The following is an 18,807-nucleotide window of genomic DNA, read 5'->3' as shown; positions in this document are numbered from 1 at the left end:
CTTGAACTTGAACTTGAACTTAGAATTAGAATTTGGACTTGAACTTAGAAATTGAACTTGAACTTAGAACTTGAAATTTGAGTATTGAATTTGTTAATTAGTGTATTGAATTAGAACTTGAACTTGAACTTAGAATTTGAAACTTAGAACTTGAACTTGAACTTAGAACTTGAACTTAAAACTTGAACTTAAAACTTGAACTTAAACTTAGTTATTGAAGTTGAACTTAGAATTTGAACATGAACTTGGAATTAGAACTTGAACATAGAATTAGAACTTGAACTTGAAATTATAAATTGAACTTGAACTTAGAACTTGAACTTGAAATTAGAATTTAAACTTAAACTTAGAATTTGACTTGAACTTAGAACTTGAACTTGAAATTAGAATTTGAACTTAAACTTAGAATTTGACTTGAACTTAGAACTTGAACTTGAAATTAGAACTTGAACTTAGAATTAGAACTTGAACTTGAAATTTAACTAATTTTAGAACTTTTCGTGCTAGGCAACTGAGGAAGCTCAACATCTAAAAAAGTTGACACAAGACTATATTGCTTCTTTCATCAAAGTAGGAGATAAGGTTGGTGCTTCTAAATTTCTAAAGTTCAAGTACAATTGTTTTCAATAATGTGTTTGTGTCCATCTAGTATTGATAATTAGCTTTAATTTTATGATAATATTTTTGTGTCCATCGATTGTTTGTTAAGCATAAGTACCAACACTAGTTGATCCTATTGATGACAAAATTGATTTTCTTGCAAGATCGATTTGTGTCCATCTAGTGTTGACACTTAGCTTTAAATTTAGAAATAATATATTTGTTAAGCATGAGTACCAACACTAGTTGATCCTATCGATAACAAAATTGATTTTCTTGCAAGATCGATTTGTGTCCATCTAGTGTTGACACTTAGCTTTAAATTTAGAAATAATATATTTGTTAAGCATGAGTACCAACACTAGTTGATCCTATTGATGACAAAATTGATTTTCTTGCAATATCGATTTGTGTCCATCTAGTGTTGACACTTAGCTTTAAATTTAGAAATAATATATTTGTTAAGCATGAGTACCAACACTAGTTGATCCTATTGATGACAAAATTGATTTTCTTGCAAAATCGATTTGTGTCCATCTAGTGTTGACACTTAGCTTTAAATTTAGAAATAATATATTTGTTAAGCATGAGTACCAACACTAGTTGATCCTATTGATGACAAAGTTGATTTTCTTGCAAGATCGATTTGTGTCCATCTAGTGTTGACACTTAGCTTTAAATTTAGATATAATATATTTGTTAAGCATGAGTACCAACACTAGTTGATCCTATTGATGACAAAGTTGATTTTCTTGCAAGATCAATTTGTGTCCATCTAGTGTTGACACTTAGCTTTAAATTTAAATAAGTTAAATTAAAAAATGTGGTTTTGTTGATGGATTTAGTTGTTGGAATTAAGTCAAAACTAAACTAGTTAAAGTTGTTAAGTTGTTTAAATAAGTTAAATTAAATAATGTGGTTTTGTTGATGGATTTAGTTGTTGGAATTAAATCAAAAGTAAACTAGTTCAAGTTATAAAGTTGTTAAGTTGTTTAAATAAGTTAAATTAATTAATGTGGTTTAGTTGGTGGATTTAGTGTTGTATTAAGTCAAAACTAAACTAGTTAAAGTTGTTAAGTTGTTTAAATAAGTTAAATTAAATAATGTGATTTTGTTGATGAATTTAGTTGTTGGAATTAAGTCAAAAGTAAACTAGTTCAAGTTATAAAGTTGTTAAGTTGTTTAAATAAGTTAAATTAATTAATTTGGTTTAGTTGGTGGATTTAGTGTTGTATTAAGTCAAAACTAAACTAGTTAAAGTTGTTAAGTTGTTTAAATAAATTAAATTAAATAATGTTGTTTTGTTGATGTATTTAGTTGTTGGAATTAAGTCAAAAGTAAACTAGTTCAAGTTATAAAGTTGTTAAGTTGTTTAAATAAGTTAAATTAATTAATGTGGTTTAGTTGGTGGAGGAAAGGGCCGAAAGAACTTTTGTAAGTTATTTAATATGAATAATATATATCAATAGTGAATATATTTATGATATGTATATATATTGATGTCAATATTTGTATTTAATATGCAGATGGCTTTCATAAGTACGTCGCTGAGAATCTAGATAGTTCGGTTCAATTGACACCTGAACTGTCCACTCAGATTTGGAAAGAAAAAGTGGTAGGGGGGACACACAAGGGTAGATGCTATGGTCTAGGCTCTCGCAACGATGTTAGACGCCTTCAGTCAGGCTTAGAAGGTATTGGATCGTCACGTCAAGCTGAGGCACTTGACGGTGTTCAGATTGCTGCTATGTCGGATCAAATAACTAAACTTACAGCGGCACTAGCAGAGTTGGAGCGGAAAAGAGTAGCTGAACAACAAAGCATGAGTGAGACCGTTCAGCAAATCAAAGAACAAGTGATGAACCTCGCTCGTCGACCTACTACTTCGGCTCCCGATGACATCGACGACGAGAGTGATGAGGATGATTATGTAGATCTCACTCCCTAGTTTAGATCTCTGGACATTTATGAACTTTTTGAAATTTTAAAACGAATTTTAAAAGACTTTATAAGTCTTTAATTTATGATTTAGATACTTTTGAATGTTATTTTAAGTTTGTTATTTTCTGTTTTGTTTAGACTATTTATAATTGTGTGTGTTTGATTGGACTGAATAGTATAGAATTGAATTGAATTGAATTTGCAGGTGGGCAGCAGAAGCTGTGAGTTGCTACTGTCAAAAATATTGCAGAAAAAGCAACGGACAACGTGGTTTAGTCCGTCGCTTTTTTGGGTTTTAATTTTTTTAAAAACCCAGAAAAGCGACGGACAGCGTGGTTTTGTCCGTCGCTTTTTTGGGTATTTAAAAATAAAATTTCCAGAAAAGCGACGGACAGTGTCCTTTTATCCGTCGCTTTTCTGGGATTTTCAAAAAATAAATTTCCAGAAAAGCGACGGACTGTGTCACCCTTTAGAAATAAAAAACAAATGAAAAATAAAATAAAGCGACGGACTCCATCGCTTTTTTAAAAAAATTCAAAAAAAAAAAGTCGAAAAGTGACTTAGTCCGTCGCTAAAAGAGACGCAGTCCGTCTCTAAAAGCGACGCAGTCTGTCTCTAAAAGCGACGCAGTCCGTCGCTTTTTGAAAAGCGTCGAGCTAAAAAGTGACGAAAGTGACTGCGTCGCTTTTTCATCGATTTTGACAAAAAATCGACGCAGTCCGTCGTTTTTTGACAATTTTTTAGTAGTGAATTCGCTGGAAAATTATACACCTCATAAAGGTGAATCTTGAACAAGTCGAATAAAATTAGTTAATTTTAAGAAACATATATTTTTCTTTTTAACGTATTTTGATTGAATGTTAAAAGTGCAATACAAAAAGTGTATATCATAAATTCAAACCTTATTACATAACTCAAAAATTCGTTATATATATATTCTTTCAAACGTCAATTAAACTATGGGAAGTTTTAAATGGCCAAAAGATTAAAAAATTATAATATTTTTTTTATTTTAAAAATAAACTGATCTTTTTTTCATTTTTTAGTTAAAATGTATTAAAGTTAAAAGGGTAAAAATGTAAAATAACATAGATAAAATATCATTCTGGCCAAATTTTGACCAAATTTTCTAGCCAAAAAGATTTTTCCTTAAACTATTGTCACTTCATTTTTTTTTATCACAAAACATTGACAAACTAGCATGTATACTTCATTAATCATAGTTTGGTAATAGCAGCATTGGAATTTCACTATTTCTCAACTCAAGCAAACTTTTGGCTGCATGAACATACCTAACTTCCATTAGCTTAGATCCCACCATGGGATACGAGTTTTGAAATTTAAAGATATTTATTAGCTTGAACAAACGTAAATTGAAAGTAACAATAAATGCACCGTTCAAATCAATTATGTCACATAAGATCAAACTCTCCAATTGAGGACTCATAACTTTGATGGTATTTAATCTTTATATAAATGATGAGAAAAAAAATTTAGACACGAAAATGCTGAGCAAACCTTTTGAAGAACGCCATTAGGAATATTTGTAGAATCTATATGAGGACTTGTAGGCCAGTAGAAGCGAGCAAATTAAGTTTAAGTGTTGATAATAATGATGAAATACACGAGTAAAACTCAAGCACATAAATATAAACTAGAAATATAGTTTCACTTGTGTAGTTCATTATTATCAACACTAAAAATTGATATGCCTCCTTCTACTATAGATTTTACAGACATTCTTGACGGCTTTCTTCAAGAGGTTTTCTCAACATTTCCTATGTCTAAAATCTTTATCTCTTCATTTATGTAAAAGATTAAATAAAATCAAAGTTATGAGTCATCAATCAAAGAGTTTGACCTTAAATAACATAATCGATTTGAATAATGCTTTCATTACTAATACTCTTAATTTAGGTTCGTTCAACCAAATAAATATCTTTAAATTCCAATCAAGACTAATGGAAGTTGATGTATACTCACGCAACCAATAGCTACTCATTGTTGATTAGTACACTGAATTGTATAGAATGAACCAAAGAACATGTATAATATATAGTCAAAAAGAAAAAATATGGGCAAATTGAATAATTGTGAAAACTTCAGTTTTTTTTCTCCTCGTTTTTTTTTCTATAGGATATAGCTTATATGAGTGAAGTATTAGTATTTATATAGTACTATAAAAATATATAATTTAAGGGAACGAAATCTAGCATTTGCATGCTAATATTTAAACACATGCAATTATGTTTCCTTTAATTAGTTTCCAACTATAATATAAAACTTTATGTGAACAAAATCTAGAGTATTAATGTTAATATATGTAAATATATTTATGTTCCCTTAAATTAATTACCAACTATGAAAAGATTAGGATACGATTCATGTATCCCAATACATGCTCAACTATTATGGAAAAATGATAATGGATTAAATGTTATTTAAGATCCTCCTTCCTATATGTTTTTAATTTTTTTATTTAACTTGTCAATCTTTTATATATAGTTATTCTCAATTATTCAAGAAAAATATTTTAAAATTATTTTCTCATTGATTATATGGAATGTATAAAAGAAACTTCTTTTGTTCCATCAAAACTTAAAAGGAAAACTAGCACCTTTAGTCTCTCAAATATCGATAAATGGTGATCCTTGTAATGTTGTCTAAATATATTTAATCTTTAATTAATGAATATATGCATTTTTGTTTGCTTTTAGTATGATTTTCACAAATTTAATGAATTATTATGCGTTAAGCCGCTTATTATGTTAAATTTTAATATTATTCCATATATAGAGATAGTATTTAGTTATAATTATTCTCCATTAAATTTTCAATTATACAGAAATTCTCTTACTCAACTATTATGGCAAAATAATATTTCAGTAAATGTCAAAGATTCTTATTTTCACCTCCTCATTGTGTTTAATAACTTTGATGTATCTTTTGTTATGTTGATTCATTTTATAGAATGTTTAGTCAAAGTCAGAATGACTTTTTTATTATAAAAAAAAATAGTTAAATTCTTTTATATTTGAGCAAAATTAAGTAACTTTTGTATTTAAAAAGATAATATAGTAACTGTTGTAGTAAAATAAAAGATAAGTGACAATATGTGATTTTTTTTTTAAATCCCCTGGATTTCCAACTTAATATGTCAATCTCTTTAAAGCTATTCCTTATTAGCTCTAGGAAAAAGACCAAAAAATTTTCTCATAATACAGGAAATTAATAAGTTTATCTTTCCTTCCATCAAATCAAACAAAACTAATATATACTGGGGAAAGAATTATATAGTGATGTGTATATCAATGACTATAAATGCACATCTTAGTTAATTAAAAGTCAAATACATTTAAACAAATACTAAAAAATCGAATCCACAACTAGCAATTGTTGAGGAATCAAAGGGACAATTATTACACAGACCACAACCCCCCCACCCCCACTCTATAATTACATATTTTAGTTAATTAAATGTCATGCACTAATCAAAAATATTACAACAATTAAAGTTTAATAATTGGGGTGTGCATCGGTCGGTTCGGTTATTGATTTTCAATTTTTAAATGCTAACCCAAAAACAAATCAATAAGATATTTTTTATCGGTTTTCAATTTATCGATTTTTGGTCGTTATCGGTTCGATTTTCGATTTACCCAATAAAAAAATGTCCATAAAATATTATATGACTTCTCACTTCTCTAAATATTTTGATATAGTGAAACACGAAAGATAACGAGAAATTGCATCAATAAGAGAAAAATATAGTACGAAAGCTATAATTACATGTCACCGTCAAAACATAGTATGTAATTTCTGATGTTAATCAAACTACAGACCTTTACAAACTTGCGAAAGCTACAACCTACAATTACAAACTAAAACTAAAATCAAATAGTCTAACAAGACTAAAACTAAAAACTAAAATCAAATAGCTATAATTGTGAATCCTTACTTTAGTCTTTAGGTTTTGAGTGAACAGTAAAGACTAGTAAATCGGCCTACTGTGAAGTGGGTAGAGTACTAATAATTTGATATAGTTATAGTGTCTAGTTATATATTAAATTATTAATACTTAATATTTAGGAAAGGTAAAGTAGTAAATTATTACCGTCTTATTGGGTTATCGGTTTATCCAATAACCCAACAGTAAAAACTGAAACCGAACCAATAACCCAATAGCTTTTTTTTTTTTATAAACCCATTAAAAACCCAATACCCAATAACATTTTTTCAATTCGATTTATTGATCGGTTCAGATTTTGCACACCCCAAAGGTGTGTGGGGGGGGGGGGGTAAAAATTCATTACTGATAATAAATTTTATTTTATTTTTAAATTGGGGATAGGGGAGGGATAAACGGAAAGGGGATTATAATGTGGAGAATCGAATGATGATAAATTGTTCACATTCGATATTTATATCTAATCAATAAATATCGTGTCAATAAATATGTGCCTAACTTTTACTTCTTGTTGGAGATAATAAACAACAAGCACCAGTGGTCTAGTGGTAGAATAGTACCCTGCCACGGTACAGACCCGGGTTCGATTCCCGGCTGGTGCATATGATAGTGCTGTGATGATTATTGTACAAATTTGTGAAGTAGGGTCTTCACTACCATCTAATAAATGAGATGAAATCTTGTGCATCTGAGCTCTCTATTCCTTTTTAACTATTTTTTTCTAAGACTTATTAATCATTTCAAAATTTTAACTATTTTTTTCTAATCTAATAAGTGAGATGAAATCTTGTGCATCTGAGCTCTCTATTCCTTTTTAACTATTTTTTTCTAGGACTTATTAATCATTTCAAAATTAGTAGGCGTGGATTATGACTTGATCCAATAGAGTTTGACACCTTTTTATCTAAATGAAATGATGTTTGATGAAAGGATATAGATTCCTTTTTAACTATTTTTTTTCTAAGACTTATTAATCATTTCAAAATTAGTAGGCGTGGATTATGACTTGATCCAATAGAGTTTGAACACCTTTTTATCTAAATGAAATGATGTTTGATGAAAGGATATAGATTATATTTTTCTAAGACTTATTTATCATTTCAAAATTAGTAGATGTGGATTATGACTTGATCCAATAGAGTTTGAACACCTTTTTATCAATGAAATGCTATTTGATGAAAGGATATAGATTCTATACTATGATGTGGGTTGAAAGGAGAGTTGCTATGTGAAATTGGTTGTTCATGTGTTTATGTTGGAAGCATACTAGAAAGAGAATTGAAAAGGCCTTTAAAAAGGGCGATTAGGTGTTGTAGCTAATTTATAGATAAGAGGTTACACGTTTAGATAGAAGTGTAGGAAGAAATTTCGAAGATTATAAAAGATATTAGGAATAAAGTCATAAAGAATTTAGTTAAGTCAAAAGTACTTATAAGATGTAAAACTATCCGTTAGGGGGACCAACTTTTGATTTTTGCTTCATTTTGGATTTTGATATTTCCTCTGACAATAAATGGGCAAGTTCAAAGCAAAGTCCTTTTTGCATAATAATCACAATTCTCCATAAAAGTACTCCTTCTGTTTCAATTTGTTTCTTACTTTTTCCTTTTGATCCGTTTCAAATTGAATACCTTTTTCATTTTTTGACAACTCTTTAATTCTAAGTTTCCACATGACATGTTTAATACACAAGATTAAAAAATATTTTAGTACATTCTATATATTTTTAGTAGAAGAGTAAATACATAGGGATTTTCTAGTATGTTTAATGAACAAAACTTACCATCTTATGTTAATTTTGTTTCTTGTACATCAACATAAAATTTATCTACAAGTTTTGTAAACCAACTGTACTCCGTCCTCCTACTTTCAGCAGCGTGCTGTTGAATGTGGTTTTCAAATGCTTTCTCCCATCTGGTTGACTCCAGAAAACCTTAAATTGTAAAACATAATGACATGTACTGAAAAGAAAAGTAAAACACAACGATGCATAGGCTTTCTCTTTTGTAAGGTGAGTAGAGTTGTCAAGATGGGTTGGCCAACACAACTCAATCCTAACGGTCTAGAGAGTTAAATGGGTTAGGACGGGTTAACCTTTTTAGTTAAAGGGCCTACAAAATAGCAGTCCAACCCAGCCTTAAGCGGGTCATGAGTTAGTACGGATCACCCCTTCAACCAAAAAATGAACAACATTGGTGTCTTAGAAAGATTATCTAAGAGTAACAAACATTGATGTTTGATGAACACGACATCAATACAAACAAAAATTCATTTATGAATTACACACTTCGATGAATACTTAGAAAAATACATAATAGCCAAGATACAACATCGTAAGATTCATCCGAGCAAAACATGATCACTTTTTTGATAAACAAGACAACAAAGGAGAAATGGAAAATTAGGCATAAAAACAAAGGTAGATTTGATTTTAGTGGGCTAATGGCCCTAAAATATAAAAGATCTGCAAAGGAGTTACATTTGATTTTATATTTTTTAAATATTTATTGACAAATTCTTTACAAATAAAACACTACTAAAATATATATAATAAATATATTTTAGCATTCATAGCCCACGGGCTGGCCTCTAAGGCTCGCGGGTTGGACCTACGAGGCTAGCGGACCAAATGAGGCTGAGCTAAAAAGCCTCATTCCTAAACGAGCGAAAAAATTAGGCCCAACCTCACTTAATTGAAGAATTGAATTGAGCTGACTTAACGGGCCAAACTCATTTTGACAGCTATAAAGGTGAGGTTACTTCAACAAGTTTAATTTGTAAGGCATCACTTTATAATGGTCATTACCATAAAGTTAATTAGCAACATAAAATATTTAAAAGACATATGAAAAATTTAATTGACTTTTGAAATTCTATTAATACCATATGAATTGAGAAAGAAGAAGTAGCACATATTATTTGAAAATAATGTTAAAAAAAGCTATAAATTATAATACTTAACAACTTGAAATTAATATTTGAAAGGCATATACAAATTTAGTTGACTCTTAAAGTTCTATTTGTGCCACATAATTTAAGGTATAGAGAGTAATATAATGATGTAAAAAACACTATAAATCGTAATAATTAATAGCCTGAAACATTGAAAGACATTAAAAAATTAATTGGCTCTTGAAATTCTATTTGTGCAATGTGAATTGAGAAATTCTATAGTATTATTTAAAAATTAGGTAAAAAGTACTATAAATCGCAAACTTAAAATATTTAAAAATCAAATAAAAATCTGAATGACCATAATAACTAATAATTTGAATACTTAGAAAATATTTAAAACCTTTAATTGACTCTCAAAATTCTATCAATACCACATGAATTGGTACAAGAAAAATAACATATTTTAATTAGAAATTACGTAAAAAAATAATTATAAATTATAATAATTAATAATATAAAATATATAAAAATTATATTAAAAAATTATTGACAGATTTCCTATCTATATCACATAAATTAAAACAAAATAAGTAACATACATTGGATACAAACTACATAGGGAGTCCTATATCTAGTTCAAGAGAAGCTAGAGTTTCTCACTCTACTCAGACGCGGTCATGGCTGTTTTATTTAAAAAACTAAAAAGACTGGTTTTAAAAGTCGCCACTTAAATTTTAAAGTAAAATTAAGAAGGATCAGGGTTAGGGTTCCACATCTGAAAGCTTCAATCCTAGCCTGTTACATCTGAATCTATGACCGGAGCGTCCGTTGGCCAGTCGGCGATGACGGCTGGTCAACTGATCCCACTTACTTTCGATTCCCAATTCCCCTATCTTCCTACTAATGTGCCTAGCGCGCATAAATTTCCTAGTGAAGAAGCGATGAAAGTCAATAAAGGCACATATGCTGCTCTTTTGAAACCATTAAATATGAACTCTCTGAATAATAACAAGAATCAGGTGGGTTCTCCGATACCATATAAGACTCCTACTTTCAATAAAGGTGTTCCACGGGTGACATAGACGGAGGATGAAGTTAAGAGGATGAATGTATTGGAGAATCTTCAATATGCAGTAATAGGAAAATTCTCTTATGGATGGCCACAACTGGAGGAATTAAGGAAATTAATACCTTCACAATGTCAGATTAAAGGAACCTGCCAGATCGGTTTATTGAGAAACAGACATGTATTAATAAGGTTGGAACTATTTGAAGATTTTGTGAATATAATGGCAAAACCATCGTATTACATCACTGATAGGGAAGGTTTTACCTATCCCATGAGACCTCTGATATATGATGAAAAATTCAAAGTTACTGAAGAAACCACACAAGCTATGGCATGGATTTCTTTCCCTGATCTATGGCCCACCTTTTTTGGGAAGGAATCTTTATTTTCACTAGCGGCAGCTATAGGGAAACCGATTCAGCTGGATAATGCAACTATTAATAAAACACGACCTAGTTGTGCGAGGGTGAAAGTCCAGGTCGATTTATTGGGGGAGCTACCTACAATGGTGGAATTGGAAATTACTGATCCAATAAAGAATACGTCCAGGGTGGAGAAGGTTAGAGTAATATATGACATGCTACCTAAATACTGTAAGAAATGCAGACTACAAAGTCATAATGAGGAAGAATGTAGAATCCTTCATCCAGAATTGAGAAAGAAGACTCCAACAGATGAAGAAAATGGGATTGATAATGAGGTAGATCCACAACAACCGCAACGAGCTCAAGGAAGAAGCAATAGGCAGTGGATCTCTACTAATAAGAAATTTCCAAGAAATAGCAATAACTCAGGTGATGGTAGTAGGCGGGAAATTGAAAAAGAAGAGGTTACTTCAAGTAACTCCTTTAATGTCCTTACAGAAGGAAACAATGAACATGAGATTGAAGTCGAGGAGAATATACTTACAGATAAAGGAGTGCATGAGAGCACTAAAGGATGGGTATGTAATACTTTCAACAAACTAATAGACGGACATGAGCAGAGAACAAGCAGACAAACAACCACAAATATGAAGGGTAGAGATGAACAGCAAAATCAGTCACATGCATATAATACAGGAGAGTCCACGTCCAATACAAAAAGCCCGGCCTTAAAAGAGCACACAGTAGTAAATAAAAATGAGCTTAAAAATGATAAAACATATGCCAATCTGCAGAACTTCCCTAAGGAGGATGATGTTGGACATCATGGGGAAAATCAATCAGTTGTATTGTGGACTAAAGGAGTGACAACAGGAGAGGTATTTCCCAGCCCTTTACAGATTGAATGTGCTGATGGTACTAAGTTCTCTGAGCAACAAGGATTGTTAGCCCTGCCCTATTGTGAGCAATCCAATGAATCACCTAGAAATCAAAATAGAGAATTGTCAACACAGGAGGACACAAGGATAGCTATTTATGCTAACACACAACACAAGTCTCCCATGCAAATGCTTCATGAATTGGTATCTCATCAAGGGGTAAACAAGGAGAGTCAAACAAATGAGAGCCTAGAACAACATGAAATGGCAAGAGTGGAGGAGCAGGATGACTGCCATATTAATCTCATTGAAGTGTGTAAAGAAGCAGGTCTATCACCACAAGAGATAACAAAGAAGAAGAAGACTAAACCTCAAGGACCTGTCAGGGTCAATCCTATGAGGGCTGGAAGAACAAGTTCAAAATGAAGTACACATCTTTGATATGGAATATTAGATCTGTGAGGACTCATCATTCATTCCATAGAGTACAAATGTTGCATAGACATCATAAATTTGATATGGTGGCTCTAATGGAACCTTTTCAAGATATAAGACATATTCAATCATACAAAAGAAGGTTGGGCATGACATATGCAAATTACAATGTAAATGGGAAGATATGGTTATTTGTACAAGAGAATATTCAGGTGGAGGTAATATCAGACTCAGAACAACAGTTGACTGTGAAACTACTATTTGATAATGGCCATCAAACGATCAATACTTTGGTATATGCAAAGTGTAGTTCCTATGAAAGGCTCCAGTTGTGGAATGAGATATACTCTATTGATCAAAATATGACATATCCATGGTTGGTAGAGGGTAATTTTAATGTCATTTTGACTCCAGAGGAGAAGATAGGAGGACTTCCAGTATATCCTACTGAGGTGGAAGATTTTGCTTGCTGTATAAACTCTTGTGAATTGATTGATCTAAGATTCAATGGAAGTCCTTTCACATGGTGGAATGGTAGGGCTGATGAGGAGTGCATCTTTAAAAGATTGGACAGAATCCTTGTAAATAATTTGTTTTTGGGAGAAATGGGGAATTTAAAATTAGATATCCTTGCTAGGTCTGGCTCTGATCATGCACAAATGTTATTAACATGTGGTGGACAATCTCCACCTACATATAAGCCATTCAGATTCCTTAAATTTTGGACTGAGAAAGAAGAGTTTAAAGAGGTCATTCTACAGAATTGGGTTGCTGATGGTAATCCAGATATTTTTATAAACTTGAAGGTAAAGATGAAAAGAACTAAACAGGCCCTGAGAAAGTGGAGTAGAGATTGTTATGGTGATATTTTTCAACAACTAATCATCAGGGAGGATATTGTCAGAGTTAAGGAACAATTGTTTGAGCATACACCAAATTCTGTCAATAGAGAAGTACTTAGTAGAGCTCAAGCTGAGTATACTAAGTACCTGCACTTTGAGGAAGAGTTTTGGAGGCAGAAATCAGGAATTCAGTGGTTCACAGAGGGGGATAAAAATACTAAGTTTTTCCATAACTTGGTAAAAGGTAGAAGGAAAAGACTGAACATTGACAGGATTCAGAAAGCTGATGGTACATGGGCTGAGGGGACTGAAGTTGAGACAGAAGCCATCAAATTTTATCATGAGCAATTTACAGGAGGGGCAACTGATGTGGATCTGACCTTACTTGATTTAGTTCCTAATATGGTGACAGAAGAAGATAATGTACATTTGAACAGACCTCCTACATTAGAAGAAGTCAGAAGGGTAGTTTTTGAACTAAATGGAGACAGTGCTTGTGGTCCAGATGGATTTACAGCTCATTTTTATCAATGTTGTTGGGATATTGTTCATAATGATGTATTTGCTGTAGTACTGGCTTTTTTTAATGGTTTGACATTACCAAAAGCTATTACTCACACCAATCTAGTCTTGATCCTAAAAGAGAAAAGGTGGTTTCATTTTCTGATTTAAGACCCATCAGTCTGAGTAACTTCTTAAACAAGGTCATATCTAGACTCATCCATGATAGACTAGAGGATCTGCTGCCTAAGCTTATTTCCAATAACCAATCTGGATTTGTTAAAGGTAGGAACATTACTGAAAATGTTTTACTTGCACAGGAAATTATAGTAGACATCCGAAAAAGGAGTAAGACTGCTAATGTGGTGTTTAAGCTAGACATGGAGAAAGCTTATGATAGAGTGGACTGGAGGTTCATGATGAAAGTCCTTGGCAAAATGGGTTTCAACGATGTATTCTCAGATAAGATTTAGAGGCTAGTTGCTAATAATTGGTACTCTGTGTTAATTAATGGACAAGCCTCTGGATTTTTTCATTCTACTAGAGGGGTCAAACAAAGGGACCCACTGTCTCCTACATTATTTATATTGACTGCTGAAGTCCTCTCAAGGGCCTTGAATACCCTACATTCTTGTCCACAGTATAAGAGCTTTGGGTTACCTAAGTGGAGTGAGAACATTTCTCACTTGGCTTATGCAGATGATACCATAATTTTTGCTAATGCTGATAGTTTCTCTATAAAGTTGTTAATGAATACTTTGCAGGAATATGAAAAACAATCAGGGCAGAAGATCAATAGGGACAAAAGTGCCTTTTTTGTACATAATATGGCTGCTCATAGAGATATTCAGTTAATAGAGGAATGTTCAGGATTTTCAAGAGGTACTTTTCCTTTAACATACCTGGGTTGCCCAATTGGGCATGCTAGGAAAAGGAAAACTCACTTTGCTGATCTGATGAAGAAAGTGCTAAATAAACTACAAGCTTGGAAAGGAAAGTTACTCTCATTTGGAGGAAAGGTTGTTCTAATTAATAATGTGCTACAAAGTGTCCCTATATATCAACTATCTGCAATCATACCTCCTAATTGTGTGATTCATGACCTACACAAACTATTTGCAAGATTCCTGTGGAGTTTTAAGGAAGGTAGTAGAAGCAAGCACTGGGTTTCTTGGACTGAAATTTGTCAACCTAAACTGGAAGGAGGGTTGGGTTTCAGGTCCCTATTTGATGTATCAAGAGCTTTGTTTGCAAAGCTTTGGTGGAATTTTAGAACCAAAAACTCTATGTGGTCACACTTCATGTGGAACAAATACTGTAAGAAGTGTAGACCTCAAATCGTGGAGTGGAAGGGAGGTTCTCAGACTTGGAAGTATATGTTACAGGCTAGGGATTCCATAGATCAAGAAATTTGGTGGCAGCCTAACAATGGATCCTCTAGTATTATGTTTGATAATTGGTCTCAAATTGGAGCATTACATTACTATCTTCCAATATCTTTTTCTTCTAGTCTCGATCAAGAAGATATTAGTCAAGTGATGATTCAAGGGAAGTGGAATGAGGAGTTGCTACGACATATCTTCCCCGAAGGAGTTACAGAACACATTATTAAAAACATTGATATTGTTCAGGAGTGTGAGGAGATGGATAAGCCTTACTGGATGCTAAATCATTCAGGTAAGTTCTCTATCAGGTCAGCTTGGGAGAGTTTGAGAACTCCAGGGGTATATCAGGAAGAATTTAGACAAGTATGGGAGAAAGGGGTCCCTTTTAAAATCTCTTTCTTCTTCTGGAGATTGATCAAACAAAGAATTCCTATTGGAGAACTTTTGGTCAGAATGGGGCTAGAAGAGGTGGTGTATTGTTGTTGTTGTGACCTGAACATTAATGAAACATGGGAACATCTTTTTATTGCTTGTCATAAATCTCAGTTTCTGTGGAACATAGTTGGAAGAGCTGCTGGAGTTGAGGGGCCTTTTCTACAACTGAAGGACACCATTTTTAAATGGTGGAATGCAGAATGTAGTGCTAAATTGAGGCCTCTGTTCAATGCTATCCCTGGTTTTATCCTATGGGAAATTTGGAAAGGAAGAAATATTGTGAAACATGGTGGTAAAATGTCTAGGTACAGTATGTTAGCAGAAATTAATAGAAATATTCACAGTCTGGCTGTGGTTAGATATCCTTGGTTACACAACATACCTAAAGAGTGGGCTATGATGGTGCATTTCTTTGAGAATTACAAATCTGTTATATCGACTAGGGTGATTTATTGGGTCCCTCCTGGTATAGGGGTGTACAAATGTAATTCAGATGGTGCATCTAAGGGTAATCCAGGACCTAGTTCTGGGGGTTTCTGTATCAGAAATTGGGAAGGAAAATTCATATATGCAGCTACACAGGAGTTGGGTGTCAAGACAAGTTTGGAAGCAGAGGTCATTGCTTTAAAAATGGGACTACAATTTTGTGTGTCCAACAATCTATTACCTGTTATACTGGAGACTGACTCATTAATGGTGTCTCAAATATTGGGTGGCAATTGGGAAACTCCATGGAGCGTTAGCTTGATGATTAAGAAAATACAATGGCTGAGGAAGGCAGGAGGAGTGGAGGTGTCTCATGTACTCAGAGAAGGAAACAAAGTTGCGGACTACTTTGCTAATTTTATTTTTTCATGTGCAGGTATAGGTTTTAAAGTTTTTAACACATACATAGAAGTACCCAGGGAAGGGAAGGCACTCATCGAACTAGATGCAAATAGAGTTCCAAACTTAAGAGTTACCAAATGCCAGAATCCCTCATTTACAGTATAAGGTGCCCAGGTTACATCAATACTAAAAACATGTTGTTCAAGAAGAAGAAACAAGATTTACCTCAACCGATGACCGTGGATCTAAATCGGAGCCATTTAGACAGTGGTATTAGCTCTTTGCGAGCTCAATCTGTCAAATGGTAACGATTTAGAAACATGAGATCAGTGAGGTAGCAAGATATAGGAATATAACAAATAATAACAGCAAGAGAAGGAGTAAGAACTCTTCATTTAAGTGCGGAATCTACAATACAATCCCAGAAAAAACATGAATTATTCCGAATCATCGCAATAAGGTTTGAGAATATAGGGCTCACCTTCAAATGAAAGTATCAGATTTGAGCTACATCAAGTTGAAAAAGTCTTCATCGGACAAGATTACATGGCGCTTGTGACAGATTAGAGCGTCTTGGATGTAATCTATCCAAGCTCGATGTTCTCAGGTCTTTGACCTTTCATCAATGGACGTTCGTTGTTCCCTCCAAGTTCGGCTGACAGTGGTGATAGTAAGGAATAGAGAGAAGGGCGGCTACTTTCCCCTGTTTGTGTTGGTCTTAATGTCTTAATTTCTAAATTTTTCATCTGCTTTTGTTTGGTAAGAGAGGCCACTTTTAGGCCTATAGCATTTGTATTATTTCCGTTTTATGTATTAATGCCTTTTGGGGCTTTTGAAATTTTTTTTATTTTTTTTTTAAAAAAAAAAAAAGTAAAATTAAGAAAAATATTTTTTCAAAAGACTAAAACAAAAAACTAATGAAAATATTAAAAGTGGGTTCAGGGTTGATATCAGCATTTCGGAAAGGCTTTGAAAGCACTCGAAATTTCCACTAACACGTGGTTATCCAGTAATTAACTGTTGGCTAATTATTTTAATAAAATAAGCGTACTTGAGAAAAATTGAAGAAATGAACAACATAAGACTTAAAACTATTTTCTTTATGGGGAAAAGGGGAAATGTGATGATTTTACTAAGTAAAATTTTGAAGTAATTTAAATAAAAAGGTAAACACTTAAATAGTTTTTTGGGAAAATATAAATAGTTAATCCAGAATGACTATCTTTAGGGAATTGGATTAGGCAAACTTTAAAATTAACTAACAAATAAAATAAGAACAAATTACTTAAGTACAAAACATTACTTTACCTATTCTCAATATTTCCCTACTCTTTTATTAAAATACAAAAATTTCTTATTTTCCCCCAATTCAACTTAACCGGATACTTTATTATTTGGAAGCCAAATTAGACCTTTCCCATTCCCTAATTTTCGCCCTCAATCTCTCCCATTACAATTTCAGTTATCAAATTCAAATAATTTTGAATTTCAAAAGAATCCTATCACTATTCAACCGGATTCAGAGTTCAAATTAGGTTTTCTCATCTTCTCCATTGTGATTTCCGCCTTTTTTTTCTTTTTTCTTTATTGTGTATCAATCATTTTGGCTCTTGCATTATGCATCTAACATCTAACAAATCTCTAATTTTTTATTCAGAAGATCCTAACAACAAAGAATTGAGTTCTAAAAGGTTGCATCACCCGATAGTCATGACAAATCAAAATTCTAGCAAGAGAAAATCGGTAAAAGAAGTACACACATCTACTTCAAAAGATCCGAAAACCCCAAAGAAAAGGGGTAGAAAGGTTGTCCCTCCCATTAATCGACCAACATTACCCATGGTATGCAATTTTTATCATATATGTATCCCTTGTTTTTTTTTTAATCTGATGATAAATAATTTCTTATTTTTTTATTAAGTATCCTTTTTGAAATATGCAGTTGTTTTCAGATACAATATTTTTTTGCGAATTTGTTTATTAACTGTTATTGTATCAAAAGTGAAGAGAATTGTATCGAAGTTATGTACTCAACTTTGTAGGTTATTTTTTGTCACTGTATATAAGAAATAATTGAATTTGTGCACCTCTTATGTTTTCTTATGCTTTGTTGTTATTTAGTATTAAATGAAATGAACATTACTGTATCTAAGATACTTGCTTAATTCACAATTTGGCATCTAGGTTGGTTTTGGTACTGTGCATCATAGTCAATGATAATTCTCTATATGATACTTAAAAGAATAAAAATGGTTATGAGAATTTATATGTGTATCACATTGAATTATGTCAATGTATATACAGTATAATTGATTTTGTGTACCTCTTATGTCTTCTTGTTATTTAGTATCAATTAAAGCAAAACATCATTATATTTTCGTAATAGTATAGCATTTCTATCTGTAGGAAATTGGTGAACTGTTAGGTCCACAACAGTCATTTGAGTTGGAATATGCTCAAGACATTATTCAACAACAAAGCGATAGCCTGTTAGTATTGTAAAATAATTTATTTACTTACACATTTAATTCTCTTTTTTAATGTATCTACTTTTTGTTTGCAGTGATTGTGGAATGTATGTAGCTGTTTTTGCTGACAAAATCAACATTCCATCTATTAGTTTTCAGAGTGACTGTCTTTGCAATAGATATGCAACACTGTTATGA

General features: G+C 32.2%; 1 protein-coding gene and 2 non-coding genes across 3 annotated transcripts; all 3 read left to right on the top strand.

Annotated features, from left to right (window-relative positions):
* Positions 1 to 7,039: 7,039 nt before the first annotated feature.
* On the top strand, positions 7,040 to 7,110 carry TRNAG-GCC (transfer RNA glycine (anticodon GCC)). Its single transcript has one exon. It is a non-coding gene; the product is annotated as a tRNA-Gly (tRNA).
* Positions 7,111 to 7,117: 7 nt separating this feature from the next.
* LOC125813651 (small nucleolar RNA snoR114) lies at positions 7,118 to 7,204 on the top strand. The gene has a single exon (XR_007442079.1). It is a non-coding gene; the product is annotated as a small nucleolar RNA snoR114 (small nucleolar RNA).
* Positions 7,205 to 12,299: 5,095 nt separating this feature from the next.
* On the top strand, positions 12,300 to 18,807 carry LOC125813637 (uncharacterized). The gene is made up of 5 exons (XM_049493106.1): positions 12,300 to 13,642; positions 13,708 to 13,945; positions 14,258 to 16,114; positions 18,548 to 18,630; positions 18,705 to 18,807. The coding sequence occupies exons 1-5, from the start codon at positions 12,300 to 12,302 to the stop codon at positions 18,805 to 18,807; spliced, it is 3,624 nt and encodes a 1,207-aa protein (XP_049349063.1).

This window comes from Solanum verrucosum, unplaced genomic scaffold (assembly GCF_900185275.1).
Source record: "Solanum verrucosum unplaced genomic scaffold, falcon-dt-bn FXZP01000235.1, whole genome shotgun sequence".
NCBI lineage: Eukaryota > Viridiplantae > Streptophyta > Magnoliopsida > Solanales > Solanaceae > Solanum > Solanum verrucosum.
This window is presented reverse-complemented; position numbering and strand designations above follow the sequence as displayed.